This window comes from Theropithecus gelada, chromosome 3 (assembly GCF_003255815.1).
Source record: "Theropithecus gelada isolate Dixy chromosome 3, Tgel_1.0, whole genome shotgun sequence".
In the NCBI taxonomy this organism is placed as follows: domain Eukaryota; kingdom Metazoa; phylum Chordata; class Mammalia; order Primates; family Cercopithecidae; genus Theropithecus; species Theropithecus gelada.
Genome location: NC_037670.1, coordinates 136,126,774 through 136,149,123, shown reverse-complemented (window position 1 = coordinate 136,149,123; position 22,350 = coordinate 136,126,774). Strand labels below are relative to the sequence as shown.

The window sequence follows — 22,350 nt, the reverse complement described above, 5'->3', positions numbered from 1 at the left end:
GCTCTTTGACAGCTGCTAGAGTATTCAGTGTTAGAAGTACCTCAAACACGCCCCAAACTGAAGTCGTGATCTTGCCTCCCGTCTTAAGTTGACTTCGCTTCTGTAAATTTGATATCATTTAGCAGTGTTTACTCTCACTCATACTCTTGCCCCTTTTCTGTATTACCATGGCTGCTGCTTTTGAACCAATCTTTGTCATATTTACTTGGATAACCTACTTGGCCCTCCAGCATCTGTCTCCCTACTACAGCCCATCTTCCACACTCTCCCAGTTATTTTCATACAAAATAAAGCTCTAATCGGCCACTACCACCCACAGCTGAACTACCCAACTCCCTCTTCCACTCAGCTTAGCTTACAAACCAAGTCACCCTCTTTGCCAACACTTCCCTCACCCAACCCTGACCCCTGCCACACTGAACTTCTGAGTGTGACACACCATGTCTGGCTAACTTTTTGTATTTTTTGTACAGATGAGGTTTCACCATGTTGCCCAGGCTGGTCTTGAACTCCTAGACTCAAGCAGTTCTTCTGCCTTGGCCTCCCAAAGTTCTGGGACTGCAGGCGTGAACCACTGTGCCCAACCCTTTGTTTTTTCTTGATACTAGATTTGTAGCTTAGCAATAGCCCAAATACCCATTGTGATTTAGCTATTTATAAGTATTTCTCCTAATACAGTGTTTAACATACACTAGACATTCTTATTTCTTGAGTCACTGAATGAATAATGACTGAATGAGTTGATAAAATGGAAATACAGTAAACACATGCAATGTAGAATAAGGTACATTTTTATGATCTTGACATTCCCCAAACTTCCCAAACTGTCTATGAAATGAATAATTTGTTCCTTATCAAAACATGTACAAGAAAGAAGTAACCCCTACTGCTTTGTCTCTTTTTGTGTTTATAGCAATTTAAGTACTTAAAAATTCAAATCATTTCTTTGACTGCTGTAATGCCTTGTTGAGGAAAGTTGATGTGTAGAGACAGAAGATACCATGACCTCTCTGGCTTACAGACTGTAGGGAAGTTTTTCTAAATTCTCTTCTCTCACATTGGTGGCATGTGCAGTATTGCAACATGGCCCTTCAAATCTAAAATATTCAGCTATGTGCAGTAACAGGTACCCTTCTGTGTCATCGAGAGAGGGAAGGAAGTTTTATCATGATAGAAATGCTCATACTCTGAGGATATATTAGAGAGTGAATACTTGAGGGTAGAAATAATCAAACAACTCTTCTTGATGCTGGATATTTTAGCCTAAAGGAAAACATAATACATGGGTTTAGCTTTGAAATGTTTCAACAATTTCACTGATTGTCCAGAAGTCATTGTGTGCCCACTTTCCTCATGTGTTCATCTATTGTCAGTGTTACTTTCTGTGCCAAGATATGAAAAACTTGCTATTGACTTAGTCATGTTCTTGCTAATGTCCCATAGCACCGAAAATAAGGTGATTGTGCAGAGATGGGGGCCCACCTTCCAAAGATGGTAGAGGTTTCCCAAGGCACTTCCAATCCAAAAAAACAGTGAATTCACAAACATCCACATGTTTTCCCAGCTCTCATCTCAGTCATCATTTTAGCTTCTCCCCAGATTCTTTCATATTCACATTACTTTAAAAAAAACCCTTCTAAGCCAGGTGCAGTGGCTCACGCCTGTAAACCCAGCACTTTGGGAGGCCAAGGTGGGTGGATCACCTGAGGTCAGAAGTTCAAGACCAGCCTGGGCAATATGGTGAAACCCCGTCTCTACTGAAAATACAAAAATTAGCCGGGTGTGGTGGTGCGTGCCTGTAACCCTAGCTACTCAGGAGGCTGAGGCAGGAGAATCACTTGAGCCCGGGAGGCGGAGGTTGCAGTGAGCCGAGATTGTGCCATTGCACACCAGCCTGGGTGACAGAGCGAGACTCCGTCTCAACAACAACAACAACAAAAACCCTCTAAAGTCATTTATAGTATACCTATGCACTGTGAATCTGCAGTGTCACTGGAAAATTACCCTCCTTCATGAAGTCAGCTATCTTTCTGCTCAGCCTCCCAACTTGTAAATTCTAAGTGGATGCTGTTAGTAGCATGTGCTTTCAGCCATGATGCTGAAGGTTAACTCTTGAACGTATTTTTCATAGCATGCGGTAGTCATATTATAGAACTAGAAACTTATGAGATTTAACAAAGATGATTAGCATAATAGACTTAACACTCACCAGCATAATAGACTTAACTTTCACCTGCTACATGAAACCATCTGTGTCCATACATTCCCCACCTTCCTTTCCTCTGAATTATTAATACCATACCTTTTAGCACCTGGTAAAACACCATTGTGGGTTCACTATTGTTATATTTTAGTCTTTTCACAAAATGTGTATATTCTTTTGGGGGGACCACTATTTAGATTTTTATGTAAGTTGTGTATTTATTATGTTAAGAAAAAATACAAGGGGCCCAGCCCGGTGACTCATTGCCTATTATCCCAGCACTTTGGGAGGCCAAGGCGGGTAGATGGCTTGAGCCCAGGAATTCAAGGCAACGTTGTGAGACCCCATCTCTATTTTTTAAAAAACAGGCCAGGCGTGGTGGCTCACGCTGTAATCCTAGCACTTTGGGAGGCCAAGCTGGACAGATCACCTGAGGTCAGGAATTTGAGACCAGCCTGGCCAACATAGTGAAACCCCATCTGTACTAAAATACAAAAATTAGCCGTCCATGGTGATGTGTGCCTATAATCCCAGCTACCCAGGAGGCTGAGACCAGAGACTTGCTTCAACCTGGGAGGCAGAGGTAGCAGTGAGCTGAGTTTGTATCACTGCACTCCAGCCTGGATGACAGAGCAAGACTCCATCTCAAAAAAAAACACTCAAGAAGAATTATATCATACAGATGAGAACCACCTAACCACCTTTTTACATATACAAAAATCACCCATAATCTCACCATCCAGAGATAACTTCTGTGGTTAACACTAGGGATATAATACTCTAGACTAAGAGAGATATATATATATGTGTGTGTGTATGTGTGTATGTGTGTGTGTGTATGTGTGTTTTAATTAAAAATGTTCCTATACATACTGTATTGCACTTGCTTTTTGCTTTTTCACTTAATTATATTGAAAAACTTCACCTATGTTATCTTTCTTCAGCCTTACTTTAAATGATCACATAAAAATTTTAATGTATGCCTGTACAATAAGGTACATAACCAATTCCTGATTATTATTATTGGTTTTTTTTGTCTGAGACGGAGTCTCGCTCTGTCGCCCAGGCTGGAGTGCAGTGACCGGATCTCAGCTCACTGCAAGCTCCGCCTCCCCGGGTTCATGCCATTCTCCTGCCTCAGCCTCCCGAGTAGCTGGGACTACAGGCGCCCGCCACCTCGCCCGGCTAGTTTTTTTTTTTTTTTTTGTATTTTTCAGTAGAGATGGGGTTTCACCGGGTTAGCCAGGATGGTCTCGATCTCCTGACCTCGTGATCCGCCCATCTTGGCCTCCCAAAGTGCTGGGATTACAGGCTTGAGCCACCGCGCCCGGCCCCAATTCCTGATTATTTATATAATTTGTAATTGTATCTCATGGATTATTTTCTTTTATTTTCTTGCTTGAGGAGACAACTATAATTGAATATATTTGTAGCAATAGTTTTAAACAAATTTTATGATGTTAATTTCTGAAATCATATTAAGATTGAATATATTGAAACTCAAATATTTTTCTCACTCTAGGAGAGCACAAGCTTCATTTTATCCCTGCCCTGATTGGCCCCTTCCTAGAAGTGACCTTGATACCCCAGCCAGATCTTCGGAATGTCATGATTCCAATTTTTCATGATATGATGGACTGGGAGCAGAGGCGGAGTGGCAACTTTAAACAGGTAGGCAGAAGTGCTCCTCAGAAGAGTTGGAAGAGTTTCAGCTCTCCTGAAGCATCTGTGAACTTCCAGATTCAACTCCGAGTTGGGAAATGAACGCTGGGCCAGCAGACCTAGATTCCAGCCCGGCCTATCCACTCCCAAGCCACACAGCCATGGATACTTCTCAGATCCTGTGTTGTCCTGAGCCTCCAGTGAAGCCCTGAAACCATTTGATTCCTTTTCAGCTGAAAAATTTTGTGATTTCCCAGATCTGTATTTAAGAACTTGCAGAGACTTTATTTGCACCCAGTTGGACACAGAGCAGAAGAATCGAGAGTTAATGATTAAACTCATTGAGCTCTCAGTGGTCTGCACATTGTATATGGCGAATCGCTTAGCTTTGAGCATTTGATTCACAGTATGTTTTATTGCTCTTTGCTTGAAGCATTGAGAATTAATTTAAAGGAAAGAGCTGTGGAAATTCTTACAAAGGAAATTCCAAGGGAATGAGCTTACCATTTCTCATTGACATAGGTTCTAACAGTTATGCTCCAATTTTGGGAAAACAGGCATTCTTATTACAAAAGCAGATCTCTTAAGGAATCCACTGCTTTTGCCCTGCCAGGTCCTTCATTTTGGAGATAGTAGGCCTACTGTCTGTTCACACAGTCACGGCACAAACCTGTGTGCCCACAGGGTTTGGCACTTCCTCATGCTTCTCCAGAAGAAGCCTCCCTCAAATCTCAGGAATGGTTGTCAACTGGTCAAGCAATCTGACTGCAGACATGCAACCCTCCTATTGCCAAAAGCATGGGTGTTTCGCCTGTATTGGTATACACATTTATTTACGAGAAAGCTGATAAATGAATGAAAGACTATTTAAAAATTGTACTTAGGAAAGAAAACTCCACTTTCTTTCCCCCCTGTCTTTACCTCTTGATTGAAATTTGGTTTAAAGGAAAAATAATTGGACTTAGTCTTTTGACAAAGTCAAATATGCCTTCCAGTCCCTAAATGTTTTAACTGTCTCTAGCCATAGAGAAGTTTTTCATTTTCTGTCTCTTCCACCTCAGATAGATATAGATGAAGGAATATTTTTCCATTCCTGATATTCAAGTTCCAAAGGATTTACATCCTGGAAAATATAAATGTTTTGACTACAGTTTTCAGGAAATATGTCCTTTCTCTCTCGCTGCTTATTGCTGACTTAGACTATTGCTATGGATCTACCATCTGTACGTGGGTAAGGCAAGTTCTCAACTTCAGCAAAGATCTACTGCAACCTCAAACTGTTTTGAGAAAGAAAATAGATGTAAAACACATCAAAGATTTAAATTAATGTATGTGGATATGTTAGTTTCCTGATGTCCTTATATATAGTGATGTTTAAAAAAAAGAAAAAAGAAACAGGACTTGCCAGTTTTTATAGCTCTTAAAAAAGAATTCAAACATTTAAACTGGGCTGCAAGCATTTGTGTTTGAATCAACAAATAGATAGATGTCTTTGGCAGCAATAAACGCTACCCAGCCGGGAGTGTGAAGTCAAGTAACTCTATCTGGATTAGTCCCTTAGAATTCCAAAGAGATGCCTGCTATTAGCCGTAGCCGATAATGTCACTTTCACAAAATTTACCTTGGCTTTTTCCTTGGCATAAATAAATATGTTTTAACTTGCCTAGAAATCCTACTTGTGAAGGGGAGGAAAGAGAATAATATTTGGGTATGTTTCAGGTGGAAGCCAAGCTAATTGACAAACTGGATAGCCTGATGTCAGAAGGCAAAGGTGACGAAACATACCGCGAGCTCTTCAACAGTATGTGAGTAATATGTTTATCTGAAGTTGATTCTATTCTGGGGATTTGGTGTCAGTACTGAGCCTCTCTGCACCACGGTAGCTGAGAGCTGCAAAGACAGCTTAGGTCTCACAGGAGTGCTTTGTCTTTGTGGAGTGTGAAATAAAGGATAATTGCCTAACTCTGGCGAATGGATCTTATTATATTGATGATTAGGCATGTCTTCCTATTTTAATCTCTGATTAGGACAGGTTGCATATGTTACATAACAAATCTCACTCTTTTCATGCCTGATAATTTTAAAACCATTGCTGCAAGATAATGATTTTAAGTGGGGTTATAAGTGGGAGAGGGCAAAAGGGGAGTGATTGTAATGTTTGTGTGCACTTCTTTCCAAAGCCAGATACTGATGCTGATTTGCTGTTGAAAAATTAACCTAGTTTGCATTTGTTCTTCAACACCTGATTTAATTCATTAATACTGATTGTTCACTCAGCATTAATTGCTTCCTAAATGCCTTTTATTAGAATGTCTCAGAAGCAAATCACTTTTAGTAAATTCTGTATTTTGGATTTGTATGGAAGATAGAGAAATAATGGAATGCTGTGAAGAGGCTTTAAGGTTGCCCTACCCATAGAATCTGATCATAGCCACAGGATGAATTGCTTGTACCAAGTATTCATGTGTTATGTTTAAATGGCCAGAAGATACAGTGAGAATGTTTTAGTGCTTTGGGATTTTACTTCTGGCACTTGTTTTCTCTACAGTTTCCTATGGATCTTAGTCATTTTCAAATCTAACATATGTGCTAAGTATTTCTTTTTGAAAGAAGAATTTGCTTATTGTGCTTGAAAAATTTTTGCAGTTCTTTCAGAAGTGCAAAATAATTCAGTAACACATTTTTCTAAAACAAAATATATTTGTGTTTGTATTTATGCCCAAGTATCACCCAAAACTAAGTATCAGTGTGTTAGTATTGATGGCCAGGTCCAAAACTTTGTAATTCATTTTATGATCATGAATTTACAACAGTAGAAACATTAATATATAGGCTTGAAGAATATTATTAGTGACTAATAGGTTAGATAGATTTTAGCATGCCTGATTAAAAATTATCTTGAAGCTTTTAAGAAAATTACTTTAAAAGGAAAAGCCAAGAAGGGTATAGAGATTTCCTGTGGTGGTGGTGGGTGATAAAACATATTCTTTGTACTGGATTCTGAGCAATGTCATTTTTTTCTGATATGGTAATTAAACCAGAAGTTTTCATAATTATTCACTAAGACCTCATTCATTCTAGTGTACAAAGCTTCAGTCTTTTATGACAGCTTGGAGTTTAGCAAGAATTCTGATTAAAATCTCATGCAGTATAATAAATTGCTTTGAAAACTGCTCTCATTTCAGTTACTAGTCCTTGGTTTGAACAAAGAACCAAAATGAGAAAGCACTCAGTGAAATGAATCTCTTGAGATTTGTGATTAATTATTTATAACAAATTCACAAGATTAATAAATACTCACATAGTTCTTTAGTGCCTCTTATCTACTTTAATAAAGGCTTGATAGTATGCAATTTCAATTGCTTGTGTATAAATATGACTTTGAAATAGAAGATGTACCTCGATGTTAGAATCAAACCAATAATTAAAATATTAAGCCTCTATAATTAGGACTATTTTAAGGTGTCTGATTCATTCAATAGAGATTTTTATACTTTTGTTGATTTTTAGGATATTACTAGAAATGCTATTATAAATAATTTCCTTTCATGCTTTTATGATCAGCATATTGGGAATAAATCAAATCTAAAGTGATACTTAAGTGTCATTACTACCTGAGCACAAGAAAGAAGGTGCAAATATTACTTTATTTCAGGAAACAATAAATTGCTTTTTTGGCAACAGAAATCACAATGAATTAGTATAATCACAATGAGTCACTGCACACGATATGAATTAAGAACACATGCCGTTATATGGTACAAATTCTCATTTGTTCTGTGTAATTCATGTCTAAAACTTCTTAAAATTTGTTCTGAAGCTGAAAAGCTGTAAGTAGTTCACTGCTTTCTAAATTGTAGTGCTTGCCAAGATGGCCCGCTTGGAGTAAAACTTTAAATTTGTCTAGTACCTTCCTTCCTAAGAACTCAACTCGTCTTTCCCTAAGCTCAAACATTATCTTCATTAATGCATACTACATCTTTTTGAAATAAGTTTCAAAAAGATATATTCATTTTGATAACACTGAAATTCTAGATTATAGACACCGACATGCAATATCCAGAAGAGAGTATCACAACTAAATTCTGCTTCCCCTGGCTCCACTTGATTCGCTCATTCCACTGTATTTACTGGGCACTCCCCAGGGCTGGGCATGTAGCAGTGACTGTGCTGTAGGAGCACACAGTAGGTCTACCTACAGTCTTGGGGGTTCCAAAGGGACTTTCCAGAAGAAGTAACGTTCATCTCAGGTCTTTCTTAGTCTTTCACTCTGCCTTCTCCTATGTAGTTCTAAACAATTCAGTAAGACTCCACATTATTTCAAAGATTTTTAGTGATCACACATTTAATTACCATTTGGAGACAGAGAATTCACTATGTGACACCGTACCTTACATCTTTAACTCTTCTCTTTGGATTAAAAAGAGCATGTACAGACACAGTTGTTATGTATTAGAGTGATGACTTCTACATAACCCCGTTATGATACCAAGAGAGGGAGATTGAGGGTCAAATCCCCAACACACACACAAATTTCTTTCATAGAGTGAAAACCTGGTGAGCAGTGTCATCCCTGCAGGGCCATTATCTTGCTTCCCAGTGTTAGGAATTTCTATTGCACAGAAGAAAGAAGCCTTATCAATTAGCAATGAGAAACCCCCTCTCACTGTTATTAGGGCTCCCTATATGCTCAATGTGGGCACGTGGGCGTTATCATAGAGCAAATGAAAATAGCCACTCTCACCCAGGTTACCTAGAAAGACTCTTGTCTTTTTGCTGATAGCCTCTCTTTCTCAGTTTGTATCAGGAAAACAGAAATGGCAAGCTTCCCGAGAGAAGGAACAAGGCTGACTGAGCACACAGATGATCTGGGTTTTAGACTCAGTCCTAGCATTTGGTCTTGAGTTAGTCAAGGAAACAGGCTGTGCATAACTTTGCCTCTTCTTACAAGACAATTGTGTAGTTCTTACTGCATCAGAAGTCTGTGCAAATTAATGAAACTTATGCCCATAAAAGAAGTCTCCATGTATTTTTAGAATTATTACCTAACCTGAGTTCTTTGTTTTTCAGCCTCTAAAGTATGAGGTGTAGGCTGTCACGGGGAAATTTCTACATCATTCCGCATTGCATTTTGGCAGGCAGATTTTCATTTGAGTTCAATACAATTTGCACTTTAAGCCTGAAACAGGTGCTGCCCAGAGTTTTTAAAAGAAAGCACATTTTAAACAAACTAGGGGACCTTCCCCTGCAGGACTGGTCAGGGCAGATTCCATGCCTTCCATATACAGTCTCCACCCTTAACCTAAGAAACAGTTTAGAATAAACCAGAAAAACAGGATGAGAGATGCATAGGAAACAGAGGAGGAGACAAGACAGAAGGCTGGGCACTAGAATGCCAATAGCAAGAGAAAGAGATGGGGGATGATGGAGAGAAAACTTGGAAGAGAACATAGCCACAGACAAGAGAAAGCTTTGACAAAACAGCTTTCTTCTTGAATGTTTATTTTTGAACTAAGTACATATATGATATGCTTAGATTGTACTTGTAAGAAATGTTTTCTCTCTTATTCCTGAAATTAAGATGAAAGACAAATAAGATTCTAGACAGAAATGACGATCATTAAATTTCGAGGGGTAGGGAAGTATCCACATATTGCCATGCTTATGTTCTTACTTTTATCTTTTGGGGAAAGTTCAATCATAAAGCCTTTGCCAAATACTGTGTTAATTTGCTGAGAAGTGGGAGTGAAAGTAACACAGATTCTAATTATCATGATTGTTATTATTTTGTGTTTACATAGTACCTCTGCTCCAAGGTGCTTAGGATTAGGGGAAATGTAGGAGGAGAGATGTGGTTCGGTACTTGTCATCAGTCTGCTCTAACAACCACACAGAAAATCCTCTGTGATCAGTGACAAAATGAATGAAACTGTTGAGTGAGTGCACAGATAGTACAATATGTATTGAGTGGGCAAATGTTAAGTGAAAGGAAAAAACGCAAAACGTCATACCGTCTGTACAAGGATTTTCCTGTAGCAGTTGCATTGCAGTAAAATTGCTTGGATGAAGATGCATTCCACTGAGAGGTAGGAAAATATTTTTATGTGAATAAAGCAAGATCTTGCTTAAAAGTAAACTTGGAGGCACTCCTGTTTTTGCTTTTTGCAGTGTTATTTGATGTGGTAAGACGCAAGCCTCTGTTAGTGTAAGAGGGGAAGCTAGGAAAAAATGTCTTTGAGCTGTGAGATGCTTGTGTATTTTGAAAATATGATTATATGCATGTGTTTGTATTTTATGACTTGGATAATCTGAAAATCAATTTGCTTTGTCAATGCTTCCTGGATTAGAATTCCACTATTTGGTCCCTATCCTAGGTAAGACATTGTTTGCAAATTATGCTACTTGTGAGATGTTGCAGTGGTTGCTAAGGCATTTAAGGTACTGATGAAAGTAAAGTGGTTGTCATGGTGACTGATAAAAATAAATGTTGAAAATGCCCCGGGTTCTTTCTTTTCCAGTCTACTAAAGAAAATTGAGCGGGAAACATGGCGGGAAAGTGGCGTTTCATTAATTGCTACTGTAACTCGTCTAATGGAGAGGTTGTTAGATTACAGGTAAGCCAAGTCGCATGTTTTTCTGAACTCCAGTTCATGCTAAACTCCAGTTAGAAAATCAAATAGAATACAGTCAACGTTCCACTCTTGTGAATCACTCAATTGATTATCAGACCATGGAACCTGGTGTACTAAGATAATGAACTTCTAACCAGCTGGTTCAGAGCCGTTAATTTGAGCTTTTGCTTCTTTTTTGTTGCTTTGTTTTGTTTTTTGATAGTTCTTTCAAAGTCTTGGTGAATTGAGAGGATTCTCAGAGTCCCTGAGAGTTCTCAAAAAAAAAAAAAAAAAAAAAGAATCTTTATTTTGGTATTTAAACTTAGCCCCTAGAACCAGTAGAACCAATCCATTTTCGGGTGAAAACAGTGTAACGGAGAATTGTACAGTCTTGCTATTCTCTTAAAAAGGGGACGTGGGTGGGATGAAACTTACACTGTCACCTTCCGTCGACCTATGTTTTTTATTTTTATATTATCTAAACTGGTAAAGTAGTTCATCCCACTTAAATACATGGTGGTTTGGTGTTATTTTAGGAATGAAACCCTCATTCTCGTTGTTAATGGCCAGGCTTACCAACCACTTCTCATCCCACTGTAGAAAGTGTACAATAACACACTTTCACTCTAACTTCCTGAGCCCATGTCCATTGAGGGGGAGCATAATCTTGACATGGCAATGCAATTCTTAACGGAAGCTGATGCTCAGGAGTCTCTGACTCCCCAGATTCCCCAGAGATTAGATTATCAGTCCTTGGAGCATGCAAATTGCCTCTGGTCTCTAAAAGTGGCTTCTTTTTTTTTTCTTTCTTTCTTTCTTTTTTTCCCCCCAAAAAGAACAAATTGTGTTTGCCCCTAGGAAGGAAGTTCTGAGTTCTGACTATTGCTTTTTGTTTTTAGGGACTGCATGAAAATGGGAGAGGTAGATGGCAAAAAGATTGGCTGCACAGTTAGCCTTCTGGTTAGTAAACTATTCCCCTTTTTTTCCTTTTCTCCTAATACTGGTATTTTTTTTCCCAGAAATACTATGTTTTGTTTGTGTTTAATCTGCAATGTGATGTTTCTTAGAAGAGTTATTTCTAAATTTACAAGTGTTTTTAAGAGAAGCATAGTGAGCTACAGGTTAAATTAAAGCCCAGGAAATCCTCAGTCCCCGACATTACAAAGTGCATCCCCTGCATTCCCCGCAGCCCTAATAGGAGACCCCTGTGGGATCCCAGAGTGATGCTGTTTGGTTTCCTGGTTGTACTACTTCACCCTCCTAGAGTCTTGTTGCTGTCCTGGGAAAAAGCACTGTGTCCCCTGTTAGAGGGCTTTCTACTTTTGTGTAACAATTTCTTTCTGTTCTTCTTTTCCTTTCTCACAGAGTGATATGCAGTCCATATTTTCTTAAATATTAGTGATCTCTTCATTTGTGAACTTATGACAGTTTTCTATTTAACACGCTAATTTTCACTCTAGCTTTTTTGCAAATTGAATTCATAATAGCACTTTTGTTAAGGTTTGCTTTATAACTAGGATGACCAAGCAGGACATTTTTGAGAGTAAAATTAAACATTCTGTAAGAATAACAGGCTAATCCAAAGCTGTCCTGGGCAAGCCAAAATTTATATAAAATGTCACATAACTAACTATTAAATAGAATGGTATTCTTACCGCAGAGCAAAGGAGTGGCCCTACATTTAGACATTTATTTTTCATATTTTAGCATAAGTCAAATTAATGTTTTTCATAAGTTCCTTTAATCAGATCTGAAGTACAGGAAAATATGAAATACAGGAAAAGTCTAGTTCTGTATTTATGAATGTCATGGTTTCTTTTTGTTATATTTTATAGAATAAAGAAATCCTTGCCATCTATTACATTCTAAGTTCTGCACAGTCATCCTTATCCTTACTCTGATCATTTGAGTTCCTCACATACCATATTGTTCTCTATTTGCTTGCACCTTGAAATTCTTTTTTGTCCCTACTTTGATTTTGCCTTTTCTTAACTCATCAGTTTCTGTCTTTTTGTTTTGTTTTGTTTTGTATTACTTTGTCTCCTTCTGTCACAGTCCGTCTTCAAAGCTCAGGGCTTCCGCTTTCTTGTGACTGTCTTTTCATCAATTTTCCTCATTTTTTGCTGCACTGCTCCTCATCTCTGAGTCTAGGATGGTATCTGTCTTTATCACACCCACTGCCTCCTCCACATTTTTTAATCTAATTGTTACATCTCCACCTCCAATATCGGTCCCTAAAAATAGTGAAACCTAAGCATCCTCTATCAGGCCACATCTTGTTCACTGTCTTCCATAATGTTTTCATTAGACCCAACGGTAACCTGTAGGCCATCAGCCCAGGCTCACTGGGTCAGACCATTGACCTCTGCTCTCAATACTCATTTCTAACCTTGAACATAGTCATTCCCTCTCTTAAATTTCCTAGTTGATTCTCCAGTTTCTTACCTGCTTTTGCCAGCCTCTCATCAGAGTCAAGACCTTCAGCCTGAGTTTCTCCCACGTCTCTGCTTGTATGTCAGTGTTGGGAGAAAAGCTAAGTGCTTTAGGTCTTCTCTGTCTTCTTAACCCTGATTCTGCCTCAACTCCAGGCACAAAGTCTCATAAATAACCTCAAAGCCTTTACCTTTCCCCACAGTAATGCTCTCCATTCTTCCATCTTCTTTCACAAGTACCTTCCATTTGGAGGCGAACAAATAAATATAGACCTTATGTTCATTTCCACAATTGGTATAAAAGAAGAGATCACTTCCTTGGATGAAAGAGTTAATGCTCTGCCTTTAATGTATTTAGTCTCCCAGTAGGAATACACCTGAGATTTAACATACTATAATCAGTGGCCACATTACTAACCACTTGGGACGTTATCCTGATAGCTTTGCACTGACCAAGAATAGTCCTTCTAGAAAATTTTAACACTTCAAAAGCTCTACTTATTTCAGACTAGCAGAAGAATACTTATTAAAGAACCAAAAATATCACTTTGAAGCTAATCATTTTAGCCTCTACTCCACATGGAAAGTTCTTGATTTTTTTCTAGTAGCAATGTGGTTCTCTTCAATTACTCACTTCCTCTTAGAGACTTCTCTTAACTTTTTGGAAAAGTCAATTCCAGATTGTCTTCAGGAGAGCTTTGGCATCCCTTACAAGATTGGAGTTAAATTGGTTTTTTAAAAAAAGTAATATTTGATATGACTAATACTAGGAAATGTAATTATTGTTTTGTTCTTTGTGTCACACGCTTTGTCAGACATTTGAAAGATTATCATCTGCTGACTGGAGATTTTTTTTTTTTAAGATAACTATTTATTTAGAGTGATTGCTTGTTTTGTTCTCAAAGCTGCTTCTTACCAGAAAGCTATTAGAGCAAACCATCCTTTAATAATATAAAAACCTGCTGTGGAGTTGTTAGATTTGTGTTTATGGTACAACAATTCTTGCTAATTAAAATAATTTTGGTTATAATAAGAGAGATGTGAATAGCATTATTTACTGAACTTTTTAAAGAATGCCAAGATCTACAGGAGACAAGAGTAAAAGGAGGAGGATAATGGTATAAATTGAAAAAAAATTTATGTTGTATTTGACTTAATATCAGTGTCTCAAAGTTGGAAGAGTCTTCAGATTGAAGAACGGACATCTGTTAGGTAATGGGCAGAAAGTACATTTGATAGCAGATCCTTAGGCTTCAAGCCCAAGTACCATTTCAACAGCCACACTTGCTAGGTTGGTCCATTATTACCAAAGCCCTGTCTAGCTAATCAGCTTTAAAACGTTTTTAGAATTCTTGGTCTTTCCTCCTTAGAAAAGCCTGTCACTCCCGCAAGTCAACAGATTTATTCCCTCATCACTGATTTCCCCTTCTTCCACACACCAACTAGCATCAATTAAAACAGTAACAATAAATAGTGATGGTAGTTCAAGTGTCTCCAGCAGAGATTTCATAATGCACAATGATTTGTTCACTAAACGTGTCTTGTTTGGAGACTGACAACATTATGCTTTTAATAGAACCCAACTTCATTTATATTCACTTTTATGTTGACTAAGTTCAGTGAGGACTTATGTGCTTTATAATGTGGTGAAGAAGTAGCTTTGGATGCTTATGAGTATGCCTTTAAAATGCCAGCCTAGGCCAGGATCAGTGGTTCATGCCTGTAATCCCAGCACTTTGGGAGGCCGAGGCAGGTGAATCACTTGAGGTCAGGAGTTCAAGACCAGCCTAGGCATCATGGCAAAGCCCCATCTCTACTAAAAATTCTTAGTTGGGTGTGGTGGTGCACACTTGTAATCCCAGTTACTCAGGAGGCTGAGGCAGGAGAATCACTTGAACTCGGGAGGCAGAGGTTGCCGTGAGCTGAGATTGCACCACTGTACTCCAGCCTGGGTGACAGAGTGAGACTCTGTCTAAAAATAAAATAGCCAACATAATGTGTCCAGGTAAGTAAAAGTTGAGTTTTTGTTAAAAACATTTTAGAGATGTTTCCTAAGATCTAAATACTTCTTAGGAAACAAAATATTTTCAGTAAGCATGTTTCTATAATAATAATTTGAAATAAAATCTCTTAGTCCCTTTATGTTTTGGACATAAACTAGAAACATTTGAAGTCCAGCACGTAGGAAATGCAGAATAACATCTTAAAAATAAAGAGCCTTTTTATTTACCCTCCTTCACATTCTTTTACATTGCTTTTACTCATCCTTACCTGTATGTCTTAGAGACTTTTTGCTTTTTTTTTTTTTTTTTTCTTTTTTGAGACGGAGTCTTGCTCTGTCACCAGGCTGCAGTGCAGTGGCATGATCTTGGCTCACTGCAGCCTCTGCCTCCTTGCTTCAAGCAATTCTTCTGCCTCAGCCTCCCAAGTAGCTGGGATTACAGGTGTGTGCCACCACACCCAGCTAATTTTTGTATTTTTAGTAGAGATGGGGTTTCACCATGTTGGCCAGGATGGTCTCGATCTTTTGACCTTGTGATCCACCCACCCCGGCCTCCCAAAGTGCTGGGATTACAGGCGTGAGCCACTGTGCCCAGCTGAGACTTTTTTCTTTAGAGCAAAATATCTTTGAAATTTAAAATGAAATAAACTGTCCTTTGAATATAAATCAACAAAGTTAATAAATGGGTTAATCTGTTACATATTCTTAATATTTTTTAGTTGAACAGGCTGATTGTTCATTGACATTTAAACTAACAAAAAATCATAAAAAGTAAAGAAATAGGAATCAGGGATAATAACCTGATAATAACAAGATGGGGGCCAGGTGCGGTGGCTCAAGCTTGTAATCCCAGCACTTTGGGAGGCCGAGACAGGCGGATCACAAGGTCAGGAGATCGAGACCATCCTGGCTAACACGGTGAAACCCCGTCTCTGCTAAAGAAAAATACAAAAAACTAGCCGGGTGTGGTGGCAGGCGCCTGTAGTCCCAGCTACTCAGGTGGCTGAGGCAGGAGAATGGTGTAAACCCGGGAGGTGGAGCTTGCAGTGAGCTGAGGTCCGGCCACTGCGCTCCAGCCTGGGCGACACAGCGAGACTCGGTCTCAAAAAAATAAATAAATAAATAAAATAAAATAAAAAATAACAAGATACCAACTTATCCAGTAATTGCTAGGAAATGACTGACACTGTCACTGACCCACCTTACTTCATTTTTAGAGATATTTACATGGAAAAATGCATCAGTTCTCTTGGCTTCAGACATGGAACGTTAGCAGAGTAAAAGGCAGATAATTGTAGGCCAAACTGTTGAGGAACTATCCATACCTGTACTCTTATTTTACAGAACTTCTATAAGACTGAACTGAACAAGGAGGAGATGTATATACGCTACATTCACAAACTCTATGATCTGCATCTCAAAGCACAGAACTTTACAGGTAATTCTGTCTTTTGGCTTAGATTGGGGAAGGGGCTGGTGTATTAAGCATGATCATTCCTACGCTTTTCATAATTTGAGTGGAAGACTCAAGCATTTCTACTTTAAAATTAAAATTTATTTTTAGTTGAATATTTCTGCAGATTCTATATATATCATATACATGATACATATAGGCACACATGTGGGTTGTTTGACTATATCTCTGCATACTTTTTCAGAGGTTGCTCTTGGGATTACAAAATACATACATAACTTCTTACAGTCTGCTTATAGTTAAGATTTTACCACTTCAAGTTTGTATTAGTCTGTTTTCACACTGCTGATGAAGACATACCTGAGACTGGGTAATTTATAAAGAAAAAGAGGTTTAATGGACTTACAGTTCCGCGTGGCTGGGGAGGCCTCACAATCATGGTGGAAGGCAAAAGGCACATCTTACATGGCAGCAGACAAGAGAGAGTTTGTGTAGGGTAACTCCGCCTTATAAAACCATCAGATCTTGTGAGACTTATTCACTATTATGAGAGCAGCATGGGAAAGACCATCCCCCATGATTCAGTTACCTCCCACCTGCTCCCTCCCATGACACATGGGAATTGTGGGAGCTACAATTGAAGATGAGATTTGGGTGGGAACACAGCCAAACCATATCAAAGTTAAATATGAGAATTTTACAACTATGTAGGTCTCATTATCCTCCCCACTGTATGTTGTAGTTGTCATACGTATTACATCTACATACATTGAAAGTCCCATCAAATGATGTCATAATTTTTGCCTTTCAATAGTCATACCTATTTTAACAAATTTAAGAGGATAAAAATACTTTATTCTATTTACTCAGATGTTTGCCATTTCTGTTCTTCTTTCTGCATTCATGAAGTTCCCAGGTTCCTTCTGTTATTACAATTTTTTGTTGAGCCTGAAGAGCTTGTTTTAGTATTTCTTTTAAAGCAGATGCAGTGGTGAAGAATCTTCTTAGTTTTCCTTCATCTAAGAATGTCTTTATTTCACCTTCATCCCTGAAGGATATGTTTGCTGGATACAGTATTGTAGGTGAACAGTTCTTTTGTTTCAGTACTTTAAAAATATAATTCCACTGTGTTCTGGCCTTAATGGTGTCTAACGAGAAATATGCAGTCATTTAAATTACTCACCTATGAGGCCGGACCTGGTGGCTCACGCCTGTAATCCCATCACTTTGGGTGGCCAAGGCAGGTGGATCGCTTGAGCCCAGGAGTTATGGACCAGCCTGGAAAATGTGGCGAAACCCCCGTCTCCACCAAAAATACAAAAAATTTGCCAGGCATGGTGGTATACATCTGTAGTCCCAGCTATTCGGGAGGCTGAGGTGGATCACTTGAGCCTGGGAGGCAGAGGCTGCAGTGAGCCAAAATTGCACCACTGTACTCCACCCTGGATGACAGAGCCAGACCCTGTCTCAAAAAATAATAAAAATAAATTACTCACCTACATGAAATTTGTAACTTTTTTCTGGTTATCTTCAGGACTTTATCTTTGGTTTTCAGTGGTTTGATTATTATATGTATGGGCATGGTTTTCCTGTTTAGTTTAACTTGTTTGAGTTTGCTGAGTTTCTTGGATCTGTACATTTATTTCCTTTACCAAATTCGGGAAGTTCCCAAGTGTTATATCCTTAAATATATTTCTCTACCAGTTCTTCTCCTCATTTTGAGGACTGTAATGGCATTAATGTTGGGCCTTTTGATATTGTTCCATAGGTTCCTGGAACTCTGTTCATTTTTGTTCAACTTTTCTTCTTCCTTTTTTTTCAGATCACTGATGTCTATTGATTTAAGTCCACTGATTTTCTTCTGTCACTTCATTCAGCTATTGAGCCTTTCCAGTGAAATGTTTATTTTTGTTATTGCATTATTCAGTTCCAAAATTTCCATGTAGTTATTTTCTTTTTACAACTTCAATTTCTTTGCAAAGAATGTCTATCTTTTTATTTATTCAAAAATGTTCACCTTTACTTCGTGGAGCATGGTTATAATAACTACCTCATAGTCTTTGGCTATAATTCTAACATCTGCATCTAGTTGGGGTTGGCATCTTTTCATTGCTTTTGCCCTTTGAGAGTTGTTTAGTTTTTTAAAAGTCAGATAATTTTGGATTATATTCTAGACCTTTTGAATATTATGTTCTAGGACTCTGGATTCTGTTAAAATCTTTAGGAAGACATTAACTTTTTAAATTTTAACAGATAGAAGTCCTTGTTATATTGATCCATTGGTTTGTTCTACACTTGTGCACCTTGGAGATGAGTCTGACTTCATATACAGAATTTAGCATCCCTTTCTTGAGCTCCCTCCCCTCTGTGATCCTCCCCATTCTTCCTGTCTCCCAAGAACTTCCTTTCCTAGTACTCTGGCTATATAGCCAAGGCTTGATCCTCTTCATGCCATGATGCTCTCTCTACAATTGGTCTCTCTGTGGGCAAAGCAGTGAAAGAAAAGAGCTCATAGAAGGCACTACTGCCACTGCCACTGCACTCACTGCCACCCCTGCATTGTGTAGCTTTGTTTCTGAAACTCAGAGTGAGGCCAGAAATTTCTACAGAGCTTCACCCCACAGGGGACCTTCTACCCGGTATTCCGACTAAAGGAACTTTTCTTGGAGCTTTTTCTGTCTGTTCCCATTTGCAGTTCCAGGAAACAGGAAAGTCTAAGCCAGGAGATATGGAAGGTGAAAAATAAAAACAGAATTAACTATGGTATGTCATTCTTTGAGTATTAGTTTTTTTCCTCAGTCCACCTGCTCTTACTTACTTTTCAGAGTCCTCCAATAGTTGTGTTATATAGTCTCTCCAGGCTGTTTAGTTGTAATCAGTGGGAGAGAGAGGATGTACTCCATCTTAAGCAGAACCCTTTAATTAGATTTGGGAACTACAAATCTTGGTCTTTTGCCACACTGTTCTTCCAAGGAACTCCTGAATCATGGCTCCTCCCCCAGCTTTAAAAGAGTAAGGGAATCCTTTCTGAAATGGTACTTGTGTTCCTAGAATTTACACATTCCTCTAGCTGAGGTTCCACTGTCTCAATTAGTAACATCACTGTTTACTCAGTCAGAAGACCCTGGTGTATCTTTGACTTTTCTAGCCTCCCTCAAATAATCATTCATGAAGTTCTATTAATTCTGTTTCCTAGAAATCTCTCAAAACCATTTCCTTTTCACTGTTCCCATCTTCACTGCCTCAGTTAGACCTTCATCATTTCTCACCTGACTGCCTCTGGACTATCACCAGTTACTCTTTGGGACAGGAGTCAGCAAACTACAACCTACAGGCTAGCTACCTTATTTTATAAGGGAAGTTTTATAACAGCTCACCCATGCCCACTTGTTTATGTATTGTCTGTTTCTGCTTTTGCACCACAGTGGCAGAACTGAGTAGTGGAGACAAAGACCACAGCCTAAATTATTTACTGTCTGGCCCTTTAAGAAAAAGTTTGCCAACTCCTTCCCTAGACAGCACTCTCTTGTCAGTGTATGTGTTCTACAAAAGAAACTACAAATTCTTTATTCAAGGTCTGTTGTAATTGAACCAACGCCTGTCTATTCAGCCTCATCTTACCACTTGTACCACATACCCTCCTTTCATCCTTCAGGATCAGCTCCTTCGCCCTCTTTTCCATGCAGCCATCCCCCTCCTGAAGTTCTTTTTCTTCTCTTTCTCTCACCATCTCCATGCCCCACAATCCTCCCGTAGGCTGAGTGATTTTTCCCATCTCTTTTTTCCCATTGCATTTTTTCCAGATTTGTTTTGTTTTGTTTTGTTTTTGAGACAGAGTTTCATTCTGTCGCCCAGGCGGGAGTAGAGTGGTGTGATCTCGGCTCACTGCCACTTTCGCCTCCTAGGTTCAAGCGATTCTCCTGCCTCAGACTCCTGAGCAGCTGAGATTACAGGTGCCTGCCACCGTGCCTGGCTAAAGTTTTTTGTATTTTTAGTAGAGACATGTTGGCCAGGCTGATCTCAAACTCCTGGCCTCAGGTGATGCACCTGCCTCAGCCTCCGAAAGTGCTGGGATTATAGGTGTGAGCTACCATGCCCGGCCCCAGATTTCTATTAAAGTACATATCAAACTGGTTTTTTTAAATTAATAATTGCATATTATGTGATTATATATTATATATTGTGTATGTACATGCATGCATGTATATATGGATAATCTTCAGTTAAAGGGTCCTTTGAGTACAGTAATGATGTTTTCTTTTCTTTTTTTGAGACAGGGTTTGACTCTGTTGCCCAGGCTGGAATGTAGTGGCACGATCTCGGCTCTCTGCAGCCTCTGCCTCCCAAGCCCAAGCAATCCTCCCACCTCAGCCTCCCAAGTAGTTGGGACCACAGGCACATGCCACTACAGCCAGCTAATTTTTTTTTTTTTTTTGGTAGAGACAGGGTTTTGTCATATTGCCCAGGCTAGTCTTGAACTCCTGAGCTCAGAAGATCCACACGCTTTGGCCTCCCCAAGTCCTGGGATTACAGGTGTGAGCCACCGCGCCTAGCCCACAGTGATGTTTTTCTTACTTTAGTCTTCTCAGTTCTTAGAATAGTGCCTAGCAATGTGAGATTTAAATAAATGCATCACAAATTAATGTACCCTTTAATTATTAAATATTAACACCTGATTAGCAGATTTTCTTTCTCAATATTGGTAATTCTCAATTCAAAAAGAAAAAAAAGAAGTAAACTTTTAAAAAATTTTAAAGTTCATAAAAAAAAAACGCAGAAGGGAAGTAAGGATAAGCTACTCCAGATATATAATAGATATATTTTGGTTCTCTGAAATAAAGTCCAAATTTGTCTGATTATATTTCAAAAACGGGTAAATTCCATTTGTTTTTGGTTTTTTTTTTTTTTTTTTTGAGACAGAGTCTGGCTCTGTCGCCCAGGCTGGAGTGCAGTGGCCGGATCTCAGCTCACTGCAAGCTCCGCCTCCCAGGTTCCCGCCATTCTCCTGCCTCAGCCTCCCGAGTAGCTGGGACTACAGGCGCCCACCACCGCGCCCGGCTAGTTTTTTTGTATTTTTAAGTAGAGACGGGGTTTCACCGTGTTAGCCAGGATGGTCTCGATCTCCTGACCTCGTGATCCACCCGTCTCGGCCTCCCAAAGTGCTGGGATTACAGGCTTGAGCCACCGCGCCCGGCCATAAATCCCATTTGTTTACTCAACTTGCAGTCTTTATGTTCCCCAAAGTCATAAGAAATCAGTTCTTTTCCCATGTAACATTTTATTCTTCTCTCTTATATCTTCATTTCTGTACTTGGAGACAGTGAAATTGATGGGGAACTTTTCTGTCTTTCTAGGATTCTGTTTAAGTGATTTAACCCTTTTCCAGCCTTTTGTGACAGCATCCTCCATTCCTAATTCATCTCTATTCTTCTCTCTCTCTCTTTTTTTTTTTTTTTTTTTTCATATTGGTGTCCTTGTAATACACTTCTCAAAATGGTAGAATGGGATTAATAAAAATTTACTACTGCTTCCTCTAGACACATTTTTTCCTCAGATACATGTTGTCATTTTCCCAAATCAAATTCTGAAACAGGTGTAATTTGTCTTCACATCTTTTCCATGCCATCGCTCAGTCATTTGTCAGTTTCATCTGATTGCCTGCTAATGCCTTCTTTTCCCAGGCTTTCCCGGGGCACCTCACCCACACCTGGCATTCCACCCATCCCAGGACCTTACAAGGGCAAGCTGATTGGGAAAGCATTTGGGGACTGGAGACCTTCATTGCTGTTTTTTATTGGGGGGGGGGGGATTGTTTTTGTTTTTGAGACAGAGTTTCACTCTTGTTGCCCAGGCTGGAGTGCAATAGCGCAATCTCAGCTCACTGCTCACTGCAGCCTCCACCTCCTGGGTTCAAGTGATTCTCCTGCCTCAGCCTCCCGAGTAGCTGGGATTACAGGCGCCCACCACCATGCTAGCTAACTTTTTGTATTTTTAGTAGAGACAGGGTTTCACTATGTTGGCCAGGC

At 39.1% G+C, this 22,350-nt stretch overlaps 1 protein-coding gene across 3 annotated transcripts in view; it reads left to right on the top strand.

Moving 5' to 3' along the window:
- Positions 1-22,350, top strand: part of DOCK4 (dedicator of cytokinesis 4) — a 475,181-nt gene that overhangs the window by 406,118 nt on the left and 46,713 nt on the right. For 2 of the 3 annotated variants that reach the window (XM_025379882.1, XM_025379883.1), the window contains 6 exons: positions 3,726-3,874; positions 5,585-5,670; positions 10,213-10,239; positions 10,384-10,479; positions 11,376-11,436; positions 16,255-16,348. In XM_025379882.1, the coding sequence (XP_025235667.1) occupies positions 3,726-3,874; positions 5,585-5,670; positions 10,213-10,239; positions 10,384-10,479; positions 11,376-11,436; positions 16,255-16,348 (513 nt within the window). The remainder of the gene's footprint in view (positions 1-3,725; positions 3,875-5,584; positions 5,671-10,212; positions 10,240-10,383; positions 10,480-11,375; positions 11,437-16,254; positions 16,349-22,350) is intronic. The other variant, XM_025379884.1, reaches the window with a different exon arrangement.